Source organism: Gouania willdenowi, chromosome 4 (genome assembly GCF_900634775.1).
Source record: "Gouania willdenowi chromosome 4, fGouWil2.1, whole genome shotgun sequence".
Classification (NCBI taxonomy): domain Eukaryota; kingdom Metazoa; phylum Chordata; class Actinopteri; order Blenniiformes; family Gobiesocidae; genus Gouania; species Gouania willdenowi.
The window spans coordinates 32345868-32363021 of record NC_041047.1 but is presented as its reverse complement, the minus strand read 5'-3'; the positions used below and the strand labels follow the sequence as shown (position 1 = coordinate 32363021).

The 17154-nt window shown below is 39.2% G+C and overlaps 1 protein-coding gene across 1 annotated transcript in view; it reads right to left on the bottom strand.

Annotated features, from left to right (window-relative positions):
- Nucleotides 1-2343: 2343 nt before the first annotated feature.
- Nucleotides 2344-17154, bottom strand: part of gabrb3 (gamma-aminobutyric acid type A receptor subunit beta3) — a 36152-nt gene continuing 21341 nt past the window's right edge. The window contains exons 7-9 of the mRNA XM_028443712.1: nt 15361-15513; nt 7452-7696; nt 2344-4536 (exon numbers count right to left, since the gene is read on the bottom strand). Coding sequence (XP_028299513.1) covers nt 4192-4536; nt 7452-7696; nt 15361-15513 — 743 coding nt within the window. The 3' untranslated portion in view covers nt 2344-4191. The remainder of the gene's footprint in view (nt 4537-7451; nt 7697-15360; nt 15514-17154) is intronic.

Below are 17154 nucleotides of genomic sequence, written 5' to 3'. Positions count from 1 at the left end.
GTTATTATCGATTATGAATTCATGCAGGTTGAGTGCTTTATTGTTATGTGAATGGGTGTTGAGGAGAGCCGGTTTGAGGATTTTCTGCTGTGGGGGTGGCTGCGAGGAACAAAGGAGTAGACAGAGGTTTGGATTGGGCCGTTTCATTAGTTTTGTATCATTATTGTAGGGTCGAGGGGGTCTGGCTGTGATTATGGACTGAATGGGAAAGGTGGAAGCAGAGAGAGACAGCAGTGGAGTGTCGTGTCCACTAGGGTTGGGTAGGTACGTTGCAAATCAAACCACCAATGACAATTCCATATGTTTCTGCTGGCAAGTGTTAATCAAACAAAATCAACATTGTAAAACACTATTAAAGAAACATAAACAATCATTCAATATAGCCTCCATACTCTCCCAACAAGATATATCTCATGACACGGCAGCACATCCATTGTTTGTGTTGGAAACACAGAAACACGGAGAAAATGACATCAACAACTCGGAACAGCCTCAGTGAGGGCCATCCACAAAGCCAATCATTCCTTTTCTACCATTCACTGTGAAAAGTATGAAACATTTTCTGACCTTACCTTTGCTGAAGCTCTGGGAACTCAGGTGTTGGTCTTCCATCTTTTAAAAGCTGTCGTTTTTCCTCAAAAGAAAGTTTCTCTATCGTCTCTAGCGCTGTCATCCTTACTGTAGTGTTATCCCGCCCACTAGCTAGAGAACGTAGCGGCTGAAGTAGCCATGCTGGATCAATTCACTAATGCACTTTGAAGATACATATAGCATTTAGCATTTCATGGTTACGTCCAAAGGCATCTTAGAGAGCTGCCTTTTTACGTAAATGTTTTTCATATTGGAGAATGACTGCGCATGCACAAACATAAAAACATGCTATGGAAACAGAGGCAAAGCAGCAATGTGCTTTTGGAAGAGGGTGTGGCCTTCTCCTGCCTTACAGCGGAGTGAGACTGTGCAGCGTCTCTGCTGTACCAGGAAATAGAATGTTTAGTCATTTGGTCTATGAAAAGCACAAAATGCTGACACTTTCAAACGTATAGGTACTGTAGGCTATCAGAAATTGAAAAATAAATCATTTATAATTATATTATAATTAAAACAAATAATCAAAATATCAATTCACCCTTGGGTAGGCATTGCCTACCTTGCCTACCCTGACTGCACGTCACTGGGAGACAGTAATGTGTAGAGCCTGTAGGGGGAGCTGTGGCAGTAGGGGGTGCTTTTATGTGGCACAGTAGAGAAAGGAGAAGGTGACGGTGTGTGTTTCCTAAATAGTCAGTTATAATGATAATAATATTTTTTATTTTATGAAAATCTGTAAGCAAGGACATCTCCAATCTCCAGCAGTGCAATTCAAACATTCACATTGGGTAAAGTTTGTTAATTGTTTATGCCAAGAATAAAAGGCCAATAATTGGGATGAAACAGGATTCCTTCTGTCACGCTGGGTGGGTGTAATGGTGAAGAACCCAAGTGCAGAAAGAGATGGAGGCAGGCGTAGCGTTCAGAAAACCATGTCTATCCAGTCCAGGCTTATTTAGACTAATTAAAATGGACTGGATTTGTGAACACTTGGGTCCTTCACCACCAAATTTCTCCAGTCTCTCTTTGGAGAGAACGGAGACATTTTTTTTAAAACTTTTGATAGTTTACAGGTCCCACCTAAAAAAAAAGATTAGACTGTATATACATTTTTAAGTATGCGAAATGTATACAATATTTTTTACAAGGCAAAAATAAAGAATAGTTGGAGCTACAGGGAATATTTGTCAATTTGGCTTACCATAAATCAGCAACTTAAACTACTGCATCACCTACGTAAATATAAGGAAAGGTTACAAATGTATATTCAGTAAATATTTCAAGAAATACTGAAATGTTGTTTCGGAGACATTTGTCACAAATATTTTTTCTTTGATGCGAGCGGAGAATAGAGCTCTTTCACACGGGTGTCTCTGAGCTGTGCTGACTTTTGACAGGTGGTGTCACTCCTACGCACCGCAAGCCGCTCAACCAGCTAGCGCAGATGGTGTGTTGCAAGCCTTGTCTGCCATCAGTTACTTTATTATTTTTCTCATGATACAAGGCACCCCTGTGGTTTCTTTTATCTTATTTAATGTACTATATCCATACAAAAACAAAAACAACCAGAAAATACAAGTTGGAATTTTTGGTTTTGTATTTACAATCACAAAAACTAAATTGTGTCATAAAAATACTAACAAAACTTAAACAACAAATCAAGGCCAGAATCACTGAACATTACACTGTGAACATAGCCATGTATTGAACATGAGCTTAAATGAAATGTGCATTTACAGTATGTACATTAAAAAAAAAGAAAAATAACAAAGGAAGTCTTTATGTGAATCTTGCTTTACTGAATATGTTGTTCAGGAACAGTGTTGCCAACTATTATAGATAGAAATGTGCTAGATTGATGTAAAAAAAGGCAATAGATTACATCATTAGCATATATTTAATGTAATTAAGTGTAGAAACAGAAATAGCTGTTAGCAAATGGCTAGCATATGGACTGGTGCCCTGTCCAGGGTGTACTGGCGCAAGCGAGTTGGGAAATGGATGGATGGATTGAACTCATTCTGAAATTCTTTATCAAAATTACCGTATTTCTACAAAACATGTTGGTCAGTTGCCATTGTGAACACTGCTGCAGTCGGCAACACAGTAAAAGCAAGGTTCATGGCTGCAGTGACAGCAGTGCATGCATGTTGAACAGAAGCACAGCTCTTTCTTGTCTACGAGTTTGTCAGAAACAAGCTCGATTTCAGCTTAACCTGAAAAAAGTCATCTAGGGAGCTCTGAAAAAGTGCTAGTTCTGGCGCAAAGTTGGCAACACTACTCAAGAATCACAGAATATCAAGAAAACACACTGTTAGAAAACAAAACAAAAAATGTGTAAACTGGTCAGAAAGGGTATACTACAAAAGCTTGTAAAACAATTTGTTCAATATACAAGTACAGTTTTACATAAGGAAAAAAGGTAATCTCAAAGAAAATGTTTATATTAGAGGAATTTATATATATAATCATGTATTACTTAAAAGTATGATTATAGATTGACCACTTCATATCAATCTAACCCTAGCTGGCAGACATTTAGCCCAGTACTTATTATTAGCAGGAAAAAGCTAGCCAAACTTTATAAAAGCCATTTAATGCAAATTTCAATGTTCATAAAAAGTCAATACAAATAACTATTTTCCTTGAATGCTCAGAGCATGAGTACCAAACTTCAGATTTAATAAATGCTTTATTTTTGCGGATACTTGGAAAGTAGATAATTCCTTTGTTTTGCACTTGATGTAAGTTAAAAAGTAAAGTATTTAATACAATTTTGTGCATTCAATAGTGGAAAACACAAGGACAAGAGTAGGGTGGCCATATAGCCAGTATTCTGTTTTTAAAAGCCTGTTCATCTTTAGCAGTAGCTTCATGCCAGTGATTCATTTTTCTTTTGAAACAGTTCTATCTTCTGTTTTATTTTTTGTGAATAATGAATAGACAAATGGGCCTAAAATAAAACAATTAATGAATACATTTCCTTTATGAGAAATAAAAGACACAATCTAATTGCGAAAAGAATCAAATGAACAGAGAACAAAACCCAGTTGGAGATATTTTGGTACATTTTTTACAGTTTAATGTGTGGAATGCTAGTTCTATCTGGTATTGCAGAGCAGACTGCCTCATTTGTGAGATGCTTCAAACAGACAGAAGTTACTAATTTTTGGACGTTGCACTCAGGATTTAGTATTTCTTTAATTAATTCAAAGTATTTAAAATGGTAAATGTATGCTTTTGTTTTCATAGTTTTAATAGCACAGGCTACCTACCTGAATTATAAAAATCATTAAGTCAGAGTTTAGAAATACTGTATGTCCAATCCTTTGTTCACATGCAGATTCATAGTGGTTTGGAGTTGCAGTTATTATACTCATCTTTGCCATCCATTCTCAAATTATGACAAGAAGTCATTGCTGTAGACTGTCCAAGTATCACCCGACGGGTTTGTGGGATACACATAGATCCATGTGTCTGCGCTTAGTCAGGATGACTGTTACACAAAAGCCTCTCTTACTGGGATTACCAAAATAAAAGTTAATTTTTTCCACATGACAAGTCCGCCATGAGCCCAAAAGTTCCCCTTTAAGTTCAGCATTAATTGACATAATAAAGCCAGTAGATTACATTAAAGAGGGAGAAGGTGCAGGGAAATATAATCCGTGACCATCTGTCAATGGCGTTTACATCGGTTAGGTCGGGGATTTTGATTTTGAGCTGCGATGATCGTCTCCGCAGCCGAGTTTTCTTAAGATACGCATTTCTGTTCAAGCTGTGGTGGCCGGACTCGCGTGTCCCACTTGGCTTCCTGTACTGGACCCCTGAGTTGTCAAACACCATGGAGGAGGAGTTTGTCTCGCTGATGGTGGTGGTGACTTCGTTGCTTCCTACCTCGTTATGGATCTCTAAGGTAGTTAGCAGAATGTTTCCCTGGGAATCAACCTGGGAATGACACACAGGAGTTGTAGTTACAAACTTTCACATTGAATGACTTATGACACATAGTAGGATTCATGCTTCAACCAATAGGACTATCAATCAATCAATCAATCTTTATTTGTATAGCGCCAAATCATAACCAATGGTATCTCAAGGCACTTTACAGTAGAGCAGTCTTAAGGACGGACTCTTCATTTTATGGATAAACACATATGCATATATACGTATATACACATACATATGTATCCCACACCCAACATGAATTCATCATGGCGGCAAGGAAAACCTTCTGTTAAGCAGCAGGAACCTTGTGTGGATCCCATTCCTATGATGAACAGCCATCCACGTTATGCTGTGTTGGGTGTGTGCAGAGAAAAGGGTGGAGACAGAGCCGCTGAGTCTCTGTAACTCCACACTGAGGATCCCACGGACCTGCAAGACAAAAGCCAGAAGGAGTACAGGAGCAAACACACAAGGGAGTAAGCAGACATAGAGGGAGTGTTTGAAAGAGGAATGGGACCCTCTCCGGTCCCTCTCTAACCTAAATGACCTCTCTCTTAACGCCCTCTCCAACCTCTCTCCAACCGAGCATGCCAGACCCCCCCCCCCCCGGCAGTCTATGCCTATTGCATCTTAATTATGAGCTATGAGCTGGTTCCTAACTAAAAGCTTTATCAAAGAGGAATGTTTTGAGCCTAACCTTAAAGGTAGAGAGGGTGTCTGCCCCCGAACCGTGGTTGGTAGATGGTTCCAGAGAAGTGGGGCCTGATAACTGAAAGCTCTTCCTCCTATACTACTTTTAGAGATGAATGGAACAACGAGTAGTCCAGCATTTTGAGAGCGTAGTGTTCTGGGGGGATTGTATGGCACTACAAGCTCCTTGAGATAGACTGGTGCCTGTCCATTTAGGGCTTTATAAGTGAGAAGAAGAATCTTGAATTCTATTCTATATTTTATGGGAAGCCAATGCAGAGAGGCTAATACAGGAGTAATGTGATCTCTTCTCCTAGTTTTAGTCAGTACACGTGCTGCAGCATTTTGAACCAGCTGAAGTGTCTTAAGCGACTTGCTCGGGCAGCCTGCTAAAAGAGAATTACAATAATCCAGTCTAGAGGTAACAAAAGCATGGACTAGTTTTTCAGCGTCGCCCTGAGACAGGATAGATCTGATTTTAGCAATGTTACGGAGATGAAAGAAGGCAGTTCTTGAAGTTTGTTTTATGTGAGAGTTGAAGGATAAATCCTGATCAAATAGAACCCCAAGGTTTCTAACAGTTGTGCTTTGTGCCAGAGTAATGCCATCTAGGGCAGTTAGGCTAGCATAGGTTTCTCTAAGGTGTCGCGGGCCCAGTACAATGACCTCAGTCTTGTCTGAGTTGAGAAGAAGAAAATTTTGGTCCATCCAGGCCCTAATGTCCTTTAGACAGGCCTCAAGTTTAGATAGCTGATTTGTCTCACCTGACTTCATTGATACATACAGTTGGGTATCATCAGCAGACTACAGATTACACTTATAACAGCAACAGTTTGTGGGTCCTGAAGTAAAATCCCTTCTCAAATTTGTCCACAATTGCATCACAGAACCATGATTTTGGGTACGCTGAAGAAGCATGTAATGTTCCAACATGGCCGAGTCGATAAAAGCAGGAATGCAGTTCCTCATTTTCTCATGACGCTCTTTATCTGCAAAATACACTCTACCCACTTGATAACTACTAAAAATGAAAACTCTCACGTAAAATCTTCTGAATGCAATACAATGGGAATATTTGTCACATCGAAAACCAAAAATGATTTAATATCCTTTTCCATACACTGGCATGTTTAAATGCAAACATTTTTTGTCTACTCAGGGAGTAGAGCAGGGACTGTTTCTCTTTAATGAAATTATGTTGTGTGTATGTACAGCCTGATAGTGTGTGTATCCCCATCTGTGACTTCTTGTTGCTGTGTGTCTGTGTCCCGTATGAGTATACGTGCGTGAGTTGGTTTTCTGGAGTGCAGGGACTATTTGCCCGCTGTGCGTGCTTGTGTCTTGTTTGTTGAATGATTATAATGGTGTTGGATACATGGCAGAGGCTGCTGGCATTGAGTGACTGGGCGTGTCTTAGCTGCTCCAGCAGCAACGCTCATAATCAAGGCATTTTATGAATATCCAGCCTAGTGCAAGTCAGCCAAAACATTAGGATTTAGTTACACTTTTAAATTTAAAAACCAAATAAAGCTGTCGATTGACATGTCTGCCTCTGACCACATGCATCTCTGAATAAAAAGTCTTTCTCAATGATTTATATTTGAATGATTGCACTTAGATGGACATCAAGTGAGATTAAACCTAAAGTATTCTTAAACAAGCCAAATATCAGGGTACTTCGAAAACCTCATTGCTTTTCAAGCCAAAAAATAATTTACATTTTTGCACAGAAATGTATGATAGCATCAGCCTTTTTTTGCATGACAGGTAATCACCAAACTTGACTTTATAACAGTGTTAAAATACAATTAATTATGAACTTTACAATACACTTTAGGCCAGTATAGCCAATAGTGGATAACCTACCTTTGAAGAAAAGCAATTTCTTTCATGACCATATATAAACTATAATTTGACTTGTCTTGACCAAAAAAATTCAAACATGCATGCCAAAATTAGAAATTAGAGCTAAGCATCTTCAGCAATTAGTAACAATTATTTTCCACAATATCATTAATCCTATCAGATTAATTGAAATGATTGTGAACAGTTTAGACTATTCCACTTCAATTACAATACGATGTTTGATGTGTATGAGAAATATATACAGTACATAGTAATCACAAAATCTAAAGCAACAAAGCAACTACAGTAGCTGGGGTACATGCTCACCTCAGACTAGTTCGTTAACTTTACATCTGGTCTACATGTGTTGTAAACCTCACCTTTGGGCGGTCAAACTTGTTACGGTCATTGTTGGTTTTCTGAGCCTTTTCAGCTTGTTTCTTCTGCATCTGAGGCCCTCGACCAAAGAAGATATAGTTGACAAAGGCGTACTCCAGTAGAGCCAGGAAGACGAACACGAAGCAGCCCATTAGGTAGAGGTCAATAGCTTTGACGTAAGGGATCTTGGGTAGCGTTTCTCTTAAGTGAGTGTTGATGGTTGTCATGGTCAGCACAGTGGTGATCCCTGCAAACCGAGTCCATTACAGAGGTGAATTAGGTCAACAAGGTTAGATTTGTAATGATTGAAGTGCTACATTAAAGAGTTAAATTATGTCTGTGTATGACCCATTCCTATTGTTGGACAATTAAAAAAAAAACCTTCAGCAGTGCTTGTATTTTTCTATACTCGATAAGCTGAAAATTACTTACTTGGAGCTAAAGCTCATTCCACCACGCAATGATTTAACAGCCTGAGCAAATGCACGATAAACAGCGGTAGTTGTTTTTAATAATATGCTCCATCAACAGTAATGTGCCTATGTTGTTTTTTGTGTCTCCTCCAGGGCTCGCCAGCTTGGATCTTGTAACTATTTCAGGCTTACTCAATTAAAACTAAGATGTTGTAGTGGATGATGGGGGAGTGAGACGAACCCATGCAGGTAAACGGCACTGACTTCAGATGAACACACAGCAGTGACCAAGAGTCTAAACTGTAGGAACCTGAGTGAAAAGGGTATGAAATCCACCAATCACAGTGACAGAATAATGGTGGGACAGTGTGGGGTACAGGGCAGGCATATATGAGGGAAATGTGAAGGGAGCATCATATGTACAGATCATACTCAAGCACTTTGTTTCCCCTCTGCTTATAGTGTCAGTGTTTTCTTCATTGAATTGGGTTGTTAGCTATGTGTCCAACCCCAACCTAGAGATGTGGATTGCACTTAGTCAGGCTTCTACCTTCAGACCAAACTTGGGTGTCCCACCTGAAGACTAGGCTCCTGCTGGTATAGCTCTTTAAGTCACTGAGGCACCCAAACCCCCTGACCACAATTAGGTGGCAATCCCTCAAGGGGGGAAACTGAAAAATAAAATAAAACTAAACAAATAAAATAAATAAAATAAATAAAATAAATAAAATAAATAAAATAAATAAAATAAATAAAATAAATAAAATAAATAAAATATCCTTCAATCAGATTTTATCAACCAACAACATAACATATACTGTATCTTAACTGGATGATTTTGATTTTGGTTCTGTGTTGATGAGTTCACCAAGAGGGAGGGGTCGTGGGGTCCTCTTGGGTTTTGGTGAAACTGTTTGGGTTTCAACAGTAGTGGTAGTAGTGGCTGTTTCTGTCTCCCTAAATGGTGACCAATGCCCTGTTGGCTCTGCTACGGCTCTGGAGTCAGCAGAAATGTGCACCTCAGCCCTGGTGGTGATGGCGAGACATGGTTCAGCTGTGGGGTGGGGGGCCCTCTCTGGTGATGATGAGACCTTGTCTCCCCCTCTCTCTCTGTCCTCTCTCACTTCCTCCCCCTGCTCATTCACATCTTCTACATGAGATATGATGAGAGCTTCCACCTGCTCCAAAGTCTCATCCTGTAAACGCATCCCCAGGTTGCGTCTATCCCAGGATGAGGCTGTCTGGAAGAGGTCTCACCAGTCTGCTGTGGGCATGCCCAGGAGGGCTTCAAACTCAGCCTGAGGTGAGGTTTGTGGCTGGTAAGGCACTGGCTTTTTCAGAGTCAGATTTACAAATATTTGAACCCATTTATAGAGTAGCTTAAATTCACCATTCAATTGGCAGCTTGCACATTGACGACTGGTTGTGTTTTATATCTCATATCAACATTATTACACACACACACACAGACATATTTGACCATGGAAAAAAGTTATATTCATAGCGCCTCAGAGAAAGACCGCATTTGCGCTGCACTCTCATTGTTTTCTTAATTTGCCATTTCAATTCATACTCAATAAAAACAAAACTGCGGTGTATTCATGGTCTTACCTTTACTCTGAGGGCCGGATTCACAAAGATCTGAAATAAAGGGTGGTAATTCAGTTGCTTTCAGCCACAATTTTTTGTGGCTGAAAGCCTAGCTCTCTGTAGCCGTCTCTGAGCATCAAGCTGTCATTAATTGGAAAACGGGGGAGATATTTGGGTGGGATTCTGACTGTAATTCTGTTTGCCTGTCTGCAGAACCTGTGAATATTCAACTGGCAGCTGGGGCTCTAGAGGTTGATCTGGTGGAGAACCCAGATTTGGAGAAAGTTCCTAGTGAGTATTGGGATCGACAAGAAGTGTTTAACAAACATAAAGCCACAGTGCTGCCCCCTCATAGGCCCTTTGCTGTACTATTGAGCTCCTTTCAGGGTCCATACCACCTAGAAACCAGCGGCCAATAAGTCCTGGCCAGGCAAGAGGCGGACTCCGGCACCTTCCTACGTTCCGGGACAAAGACTATGGTTATCCACTCGTGACTTGCCTCGGCGGCCTGAGTCCAGAAAGCTGGTCTCTATGTTTATTGAACCTTTTTCCATCTCCCGGGTTATCAGTCCTTCTGCAGTACGTCTCTATCTTCCACGCTCTTATAAGATTCACCCTACGTTTCATGTTTCCAGGATGAAGCCTGTTAAGGTCAGTCCACTCATTCCTGAGTCCAGCCCTCCACCTCCTCTGCGGCTGATTGATGGAGCGGAGACCGTGCGCTGGCGGGGTCGAGGGTTCCAATACTTATTCGACTGGGAAGGTTATGGCCCAGAGGAGAGGTCGTGGGAGCCTGCCAGAGACATATTGGACCCCTCTCTCATCCAGGATTTTATCCCTGGCCGTCCCTCGGGTGGGGGGGGGGGGTACTGTCAGGTGTCTCTCTTTGGTTGTCCTGTTAGATGAGTGATGGGTGTGTGTGCTGACTCTGCCCTTACTCCTCCTCCTCCAGGTGCACTCTTATCATAATTAGGCTCCCAGGTAATATTTAAGGTTTGAATAATGTTGTTGGTACGTCATCTTTTGACCGTCAGTTTGAGAAGTGAGCTAACCTGTGCTGTCCTCTGAGGCTGTCGTCGTCTGATAGTGCCTGACGCCACGCCGTGTTCTCCATCCATGGCCTCCTTCTGCAGCCTCAGCGGCCTCTGTGTGTTCTTCTCCGGGCTGAAAGGTTACCCTTCTTTTGGACTTTCTATTTATGTTTGCCCGTGATTTTGAGTTTGACGCTGTGCTGCGCGCACACATACTGTTTTTGGAGAGCCTACAAGAATAAATCTGTTTGACGCTCACATCTGCTGTTTGATGTCATTTTCCTCAGCTCATGTGTGGAGCCTGAAATGTATCTGTGCCAATGTAGGTCTGCTCAGGCTATTCATACTACTGTAATGGCAGAGCATGGAAAACAGAAACCCCTTATTATGCAGACAGTGAAAAAAATATGGACAGGCTGCTGAGTATGAATCCTTTGTAATGTGCATTGATGCAACTCTTTCTAACAAGGACCTACAGCAGGTGAGTTAGACGAGCACTTCCTGCAGAGCTGCACCATGCGGACCTCAAGCTGCCACAACAGACTTCTGAAGGGCTTTATTTAACTGTAGGTTTTCAAAATCCAAGGTCGAGCAACAGAGAAAAATCAAATAACTTAGGTTTAAGATAATCTTTAAAGTTTGCTGCTCTTTGTTGGTCTTTTTATTCTAAAAGTTGGCAATTATTCAAAAGAATTTAAGTCTTGTTTTGCAATGACTAGATTCAAATGAAGCTCCTCACATGTCACTTCAATTATTTCTTATGGACTTTTATGTAAAATAAATCAATAAAAAAAACTAAAGCAGAATTGTGAATTCAAAAAAGAATTCAAAAAGTCACAACTGTATTTAGTAGTGTAGCACAAATCTAGGGATGTATGGTGAGGTCTGTGGAAGGGGAGCCAACATTGTCATAAGAAATGGGACATGCAAAAAAAGACTTACTGGCTATGAAGTCTATGTAAAAACCAAAACAAGACAATAACTTGCATCAATTACAATACTTGGAATCTTTTGTCAGTTTGATTACTAGTTGTGTTTGACCTCATGCCAGAGATTTCTACATACAAAATAAGTTCCAGATTTGGCCCAAAATTAAAGGTATTTTAAGAGTAAAATAAATACATAAATAAAAAATTAAAGGAAGTAATTATTAAAAAAAAAAAAAAACTAATATTTTGTGCTGAAAACAGAAACTCAGAATCAACTTAAATGAATGTGAATCCACTGACTGCTCAACTGTGTTTCTCAGTAGCAGTTTTTACATCATACAACAAACAGTATATGGCAGGAGTAACAACATAAATAATTCATCTTGTTTGAGAATGAGGACATTTTGTGTTAGATGAAGTAAAAAAAGCTGCTGACCATCACTCAGGCCACAGGCTCAACTCATCTGAAAGAAAAAGTTGCTTCTCAAATGCCTTGTCATGTGGCTCCACACCATTTTAAACAGGAAATACATTCTCAAATCAATACTATAATCATTTAATATTACACACACTTCAGAGCAGTATTCTGACTTTCAAATTCGCGTGCCGTGAGAGCTCATCGGCTCTACCAATTATGGCAAACCATGGTGGTAAAATGTCCAATTTCACCTAATCGGTCAAAAACTTTTAAATAGCAAAATAATTGCATTGTTTGGTGTCTGTGCCTGCAATGTGTGCATGCTGAAAGTAATTTAAATTCCCAAAAGAATGATGCCTTAAATCTGTAAAGTGCTTTGAGTGTCTATGATAAAGCGCTATATAAAATCCAATGCATTATTATTATTATTATTATGATAAACACTGCTATACTGGGCTGGAGCGCATAGGTTCAGCAGTGCGCAACACGCATACTATTGACAGGAGCGCTGCTTCTGCTCTGTGTATTGGACCAGCGTGGGAACGATGTTGTAAATATACAGAGGAAGTGTGTGGTGTTATTTTAACCTGTTTTGCACAACATTGCATTGGTGAAAGCAATATCTGACATCTCAGCGCAGCCTGAGGTGCCAAAGCTGAATCAGTAGTAGCTTTTTACTGAAAGTGAGGCTTTTTAAAGGATTTGTTCAGTTATTTCAATGTGTTACTTATTTTATTGCTTCCAGTAAAGAATTGTCTTCATCAAATAGCAGGGATTTATGCTTTTAGCCTGTGGATGAGTAACAATTCATTTAAAAAAAAAAAAACAAAGATCCGCACAGGTTGCTGCAATAAGCCTTTTCACACTCAGGAAGTGCATTAATTCGGACTCTACCCGGGAATGATGCACATATCTGAGCACTTTTGTAAAACCGATGAGAGAAACAGTATCAAAAGAACAGACCTCCTCTGTTTCCACACTGCTTCTCCCAAGCTTTTAACTTGTGATTGTTATGTTTTTTTTGTATTTACCTTTATTATTGTTAATTTCTTTTTTGACTTGAGTAATTGTTTTAACAACTGCAAAGTGTCTTTGAGTTTTTCAAAAGCGCTTATAAATTAAATGTGCCATTATTATTGATGGGACAAGCGAGATTTCAGAGCGTGAAAAGGACAGTATCAGTTCTCACTTTCAAAAGGTAAATTCACGAGGTCCACCATTCACTAACCAGGTCCATGATTATTTTTATTGAGCTATTATTTTAATTCAATTTACACATTTGAAGGAAGTGTACAAGATGCTCACTAAACAGGCCAAAGAGTGAAACCGCACTGCTCAGCTGATTGGTCACTGTTTAAAAAGGCAGGAAACACCTGAATTTTCAGCTCTTGTGCAGCATTAGCTTCAGCAGCTAAGTCGGCATTTCTGCCATGGAGACCGATACCCCATTTCCACAAAAAATCTTTCAAAGACTCAATGCTCTAACAGAAAAAATAATCTACTTATCAGACTTATTGTCAGCCAAGGCAAGTTTATCCCTCTTGACCATTGAACTTGTGAGAACTGAATAACAGCGAGATTTCCGAGAGTGTGAAAAGGCTTCTTGCTCACTAGTTTACTGGCACCAGTGACGTTTCGGGCGTCAGCCCTTCATCAGTTTAAAGAGGCTGGGGATGTGCATGTCTCCTCGTTAATTTTTCACAACATTTCATTTAATCCATCATTTGCCATTAGATAATTTAATTCAAACCTCAACCTGAGTCCATTCCAACATGAAAACGCTGTCCAGTTCCTCCGTTATTCTCTTCCACAGAGTGTTCAATATGAGTTTTCACACGACTGAAAAGCACATCTTTGTTTTCTTCATCTCAGCTGTGAGGATGCTGATTTTCATCTCAGAAACCATTATTCCTTTGCCAGTGTTTGTTTGACCTTAGTGGGCGGGGCCCGCGAACCTGGAATATTTGAGGGCGTAACATGTTAATGACGATCAAATTCAGCCGCCGCATTTATCAACACACGATTATTGGTGCGCTGGGATCGATCAGATACGAATGTTTCATAACTCCCACGTTGGTCCTGTCGTATGACACAATGTGCACCCGTTTTCACGCAAGGTTGTTAAATTAGGGCCCTACTGAGTTCAGATTTGCTAATGTTTCATTAAGTAACTTTTGAATGGTGGTGTGTGGCATGTAAAAAAAATTGCTATGGTTTAATAATTCTGCTTTAGTGGATGAGTATCGTAATTGTTAATGATTTTGAACTTGTCATGATAACAAAGCTATGCCTGCCTGGCATTTTCTGTCCTTAGTATTTTATATCTATATATATATATTATATATGTGTGAATAGATTAAAATAATTTAACTAAATATTTGCCAATCTGACTGTAAATAAAAAACTAATTGCATCATGTGAATATAGAAGTGACACAGTGAATCATCAAATCACTGCACAAAAATTGTTTCGATTCTTAAATGGTTATTGGGGTGAAATGTGCATTTGCATTTGTTTTCACAAAGAAAAACACTAAAAATGTATATGAACCTTCAAAGGTTCAGGCTTTATTAAAAGCCAGTCTGTTAGTACCAAAAATGTTACTTTTTAAAAAAAAAATGACCAAGGTAGTCCATTAAAATAAAGTGCACAAAATGGTAACTTATTGATATTTTTAAATTCCAGTGTTAATTTGAGGAAACAGCTCAATACATTTTTACCTGACACAAACTATTGCTCTTTCATATTCAGCTGCTTTGGCACAGCAGTACATTACGGGAGGAAAGATGAGCTATCTTTTCTAAACTACTACTGTTGTTATTGATAATAATTACAACATTGTGACAATATTCTCGTTATTATTTAAAGTCGGGAAGTGTTGCACACAGGTTTCTGCGTAGTAATGCTCTGTAGAGTCACTCACAGTCAAAGCAAACAGCTGCAGACTCCAGCCCTCAGAGTTAAGGTGAGCCATGACACAGTGCTTACATAGGTGCAGTTTTAGCATGTTAAAGCTACATGCACCTATGTCTTCCTCATTGGTAAATGAAAAGCTGAGTCCCTGGAAGCATCTCCACCCCCCACTCACAGTACCGGATCCTCCTCCACATTACTATGACAGCAGTTTATTGTTCCCATTTACCAATAGCCTCTGTAACTTTGTCTTAGTTTGTCTGGACTTTGGCCCACAGCTCGTTGCAGTAGGGTAGTATACCCCACATAGACAGGTGGATCACTGTACAGTGTCCTACACTTGAATGTTTCCATAGTTTCTGTGATTTATAATGCACCCTCACCCTTAAAAATAAAAATAAAATAAACAATCAATAATGTTTCTTAACAAAAAGTGGTGGCGATAGCATTAACAAGCCTAAATTTCACAATCGATCAAATACATTTTTGAACAAGTTGGGTTAAGGCAGGTCTGTGATAACAAGCCTGCATGTCCATCCTATTAAAACATACAGAACCTCTATCTATATATAAAACTGTAGACCCGGAGTCAGCAGACATGATCAGAGACATCATACCTAATGCAACTCTGGCAGCCGAGGCATCATAGTTTATCCAGAATGACACCCAGGAGAGGATGGTGATGAGGATGGAGGGCATGTAGGTCTGCAGGATGAAGTAACCAATGTTCCTCTTCAGCTTAAAGCTCAGAGACAGTCGAGGGTAGGCACCTGCAGGCCAAGAAGGAGAACAAGTAATCAGCCATCTTTAACACAGTAGACAACTTGCACTTGCTAACCCTATAATGTTGATCTCAAACAGCTTATGCTACTATGGAAACAAGCAAGCCTCGTTGAAAATGAAAATGATAATTGAAGGTTTTAAAATAATGCAGATCAAAACAGAAAATATTGTCAGGTAGGAGCGACTTCGTGTTTGAGTGTGCATGTGCACACGAACACCCACTGGCTTGACGCGCTTGTGCACATCAGTGAAGTGACACAGTTACACTTTCTCATATACAACTCCTTGTTCAACGCATACCTCACAAAACTACAAACACTACAAAGGGCACACACTAAAATAAACAGCAACTTTTTGCAACATTTAAAAGCAAACCACGTTTAAATTTTTTTGTTACTTTTGACCAGATTTACACCAATATTTGTGAAATTTGTGATATTTACTTTTCGTGTAAAAATATAATGTCATTGTTAAATATTAAATCTAAATCTAAATGTTAAATACAAAATATTAATATAAATATAAAATGCCTGCCAGTATGTCCAGTGTGTCCTGTTTTCTGTTTGACCTGATCTGTATAATAAATAATTACATATGCAATGAATAGGATTAACTTATCCATTGGTATGGCTATTTTCTCCTTTCCCTTTCCCTACTTGAGACCAGTCTGAGTCTGCATTTCTCTCCTCATCCTCTGACTCTTCCTCATGTCACTCCAGCTCCAACATGGACATTTCCAGACCACCACATTTTTCCAAGCTCCAACAAAGTTCACTATCCGTGACGCCCCTCCATGGATAGCACTCATTCGCGCAAATGAGCTTTTATTTTGATACTTCTGGTGAATTTGCATACTAGCTAAATATTTAGTTTCACCATTTCACATTTAGATTTAATATTTAACATTTAACATTTACATTTAACTTTTAGATTTAGATTTAGATTAAACATTAAGATTTATATTTTATATTTTACATATAACATTTAGATTTAGATTTAATATTTAACATTGAAAAAAAAATCACAAATTTCACAAATATTGCTGTAAATCTGGTCAAAAGTAACAAAAAAAAGTCACATACATTTTTTTAAAAGTGGTTTGCTGCTAAATGCAAAAAGATGGTGTTTATTTTAGCATGTGCAACTTTACAACAGGTGCCCCATAACAATAACCTAACACATTGAGCTAGTGTAGCATAAACTATCTACCATAGAAAGATGTGGTTAGGTGTGCATATCAGTTTCCAAAAATGTTTTTAAAGTTGTCAGTGTGCAGCAGTGTGTAACTTGGAAAACGTGTTGACAACAGACTGTAAAAATTGTAGATGTGGTGAAACTCATCAGAATGCATCACGTGAACAGCTGTTTAAAGCATTGTCAGGATCTGTCAGTGATTGTAATGAGCTCTAATAGCCTGTTCTGTATTATCCCCTCTGAGACTTGGACATTATTCATCCTTCATGTCCTGAATTTAGCTGACGAATCACTGTGGCGGTCCCTCTGTGTTATTCTATAATCAGAGAATAATCCATAATGCCTGCGCTCTTCTTGAGAATAGATTATATCACTGCATGTTCAGCCCCTCATTCTTTTTGAAATGCTTGAAGAAAAAATAATAGCAATTGTTC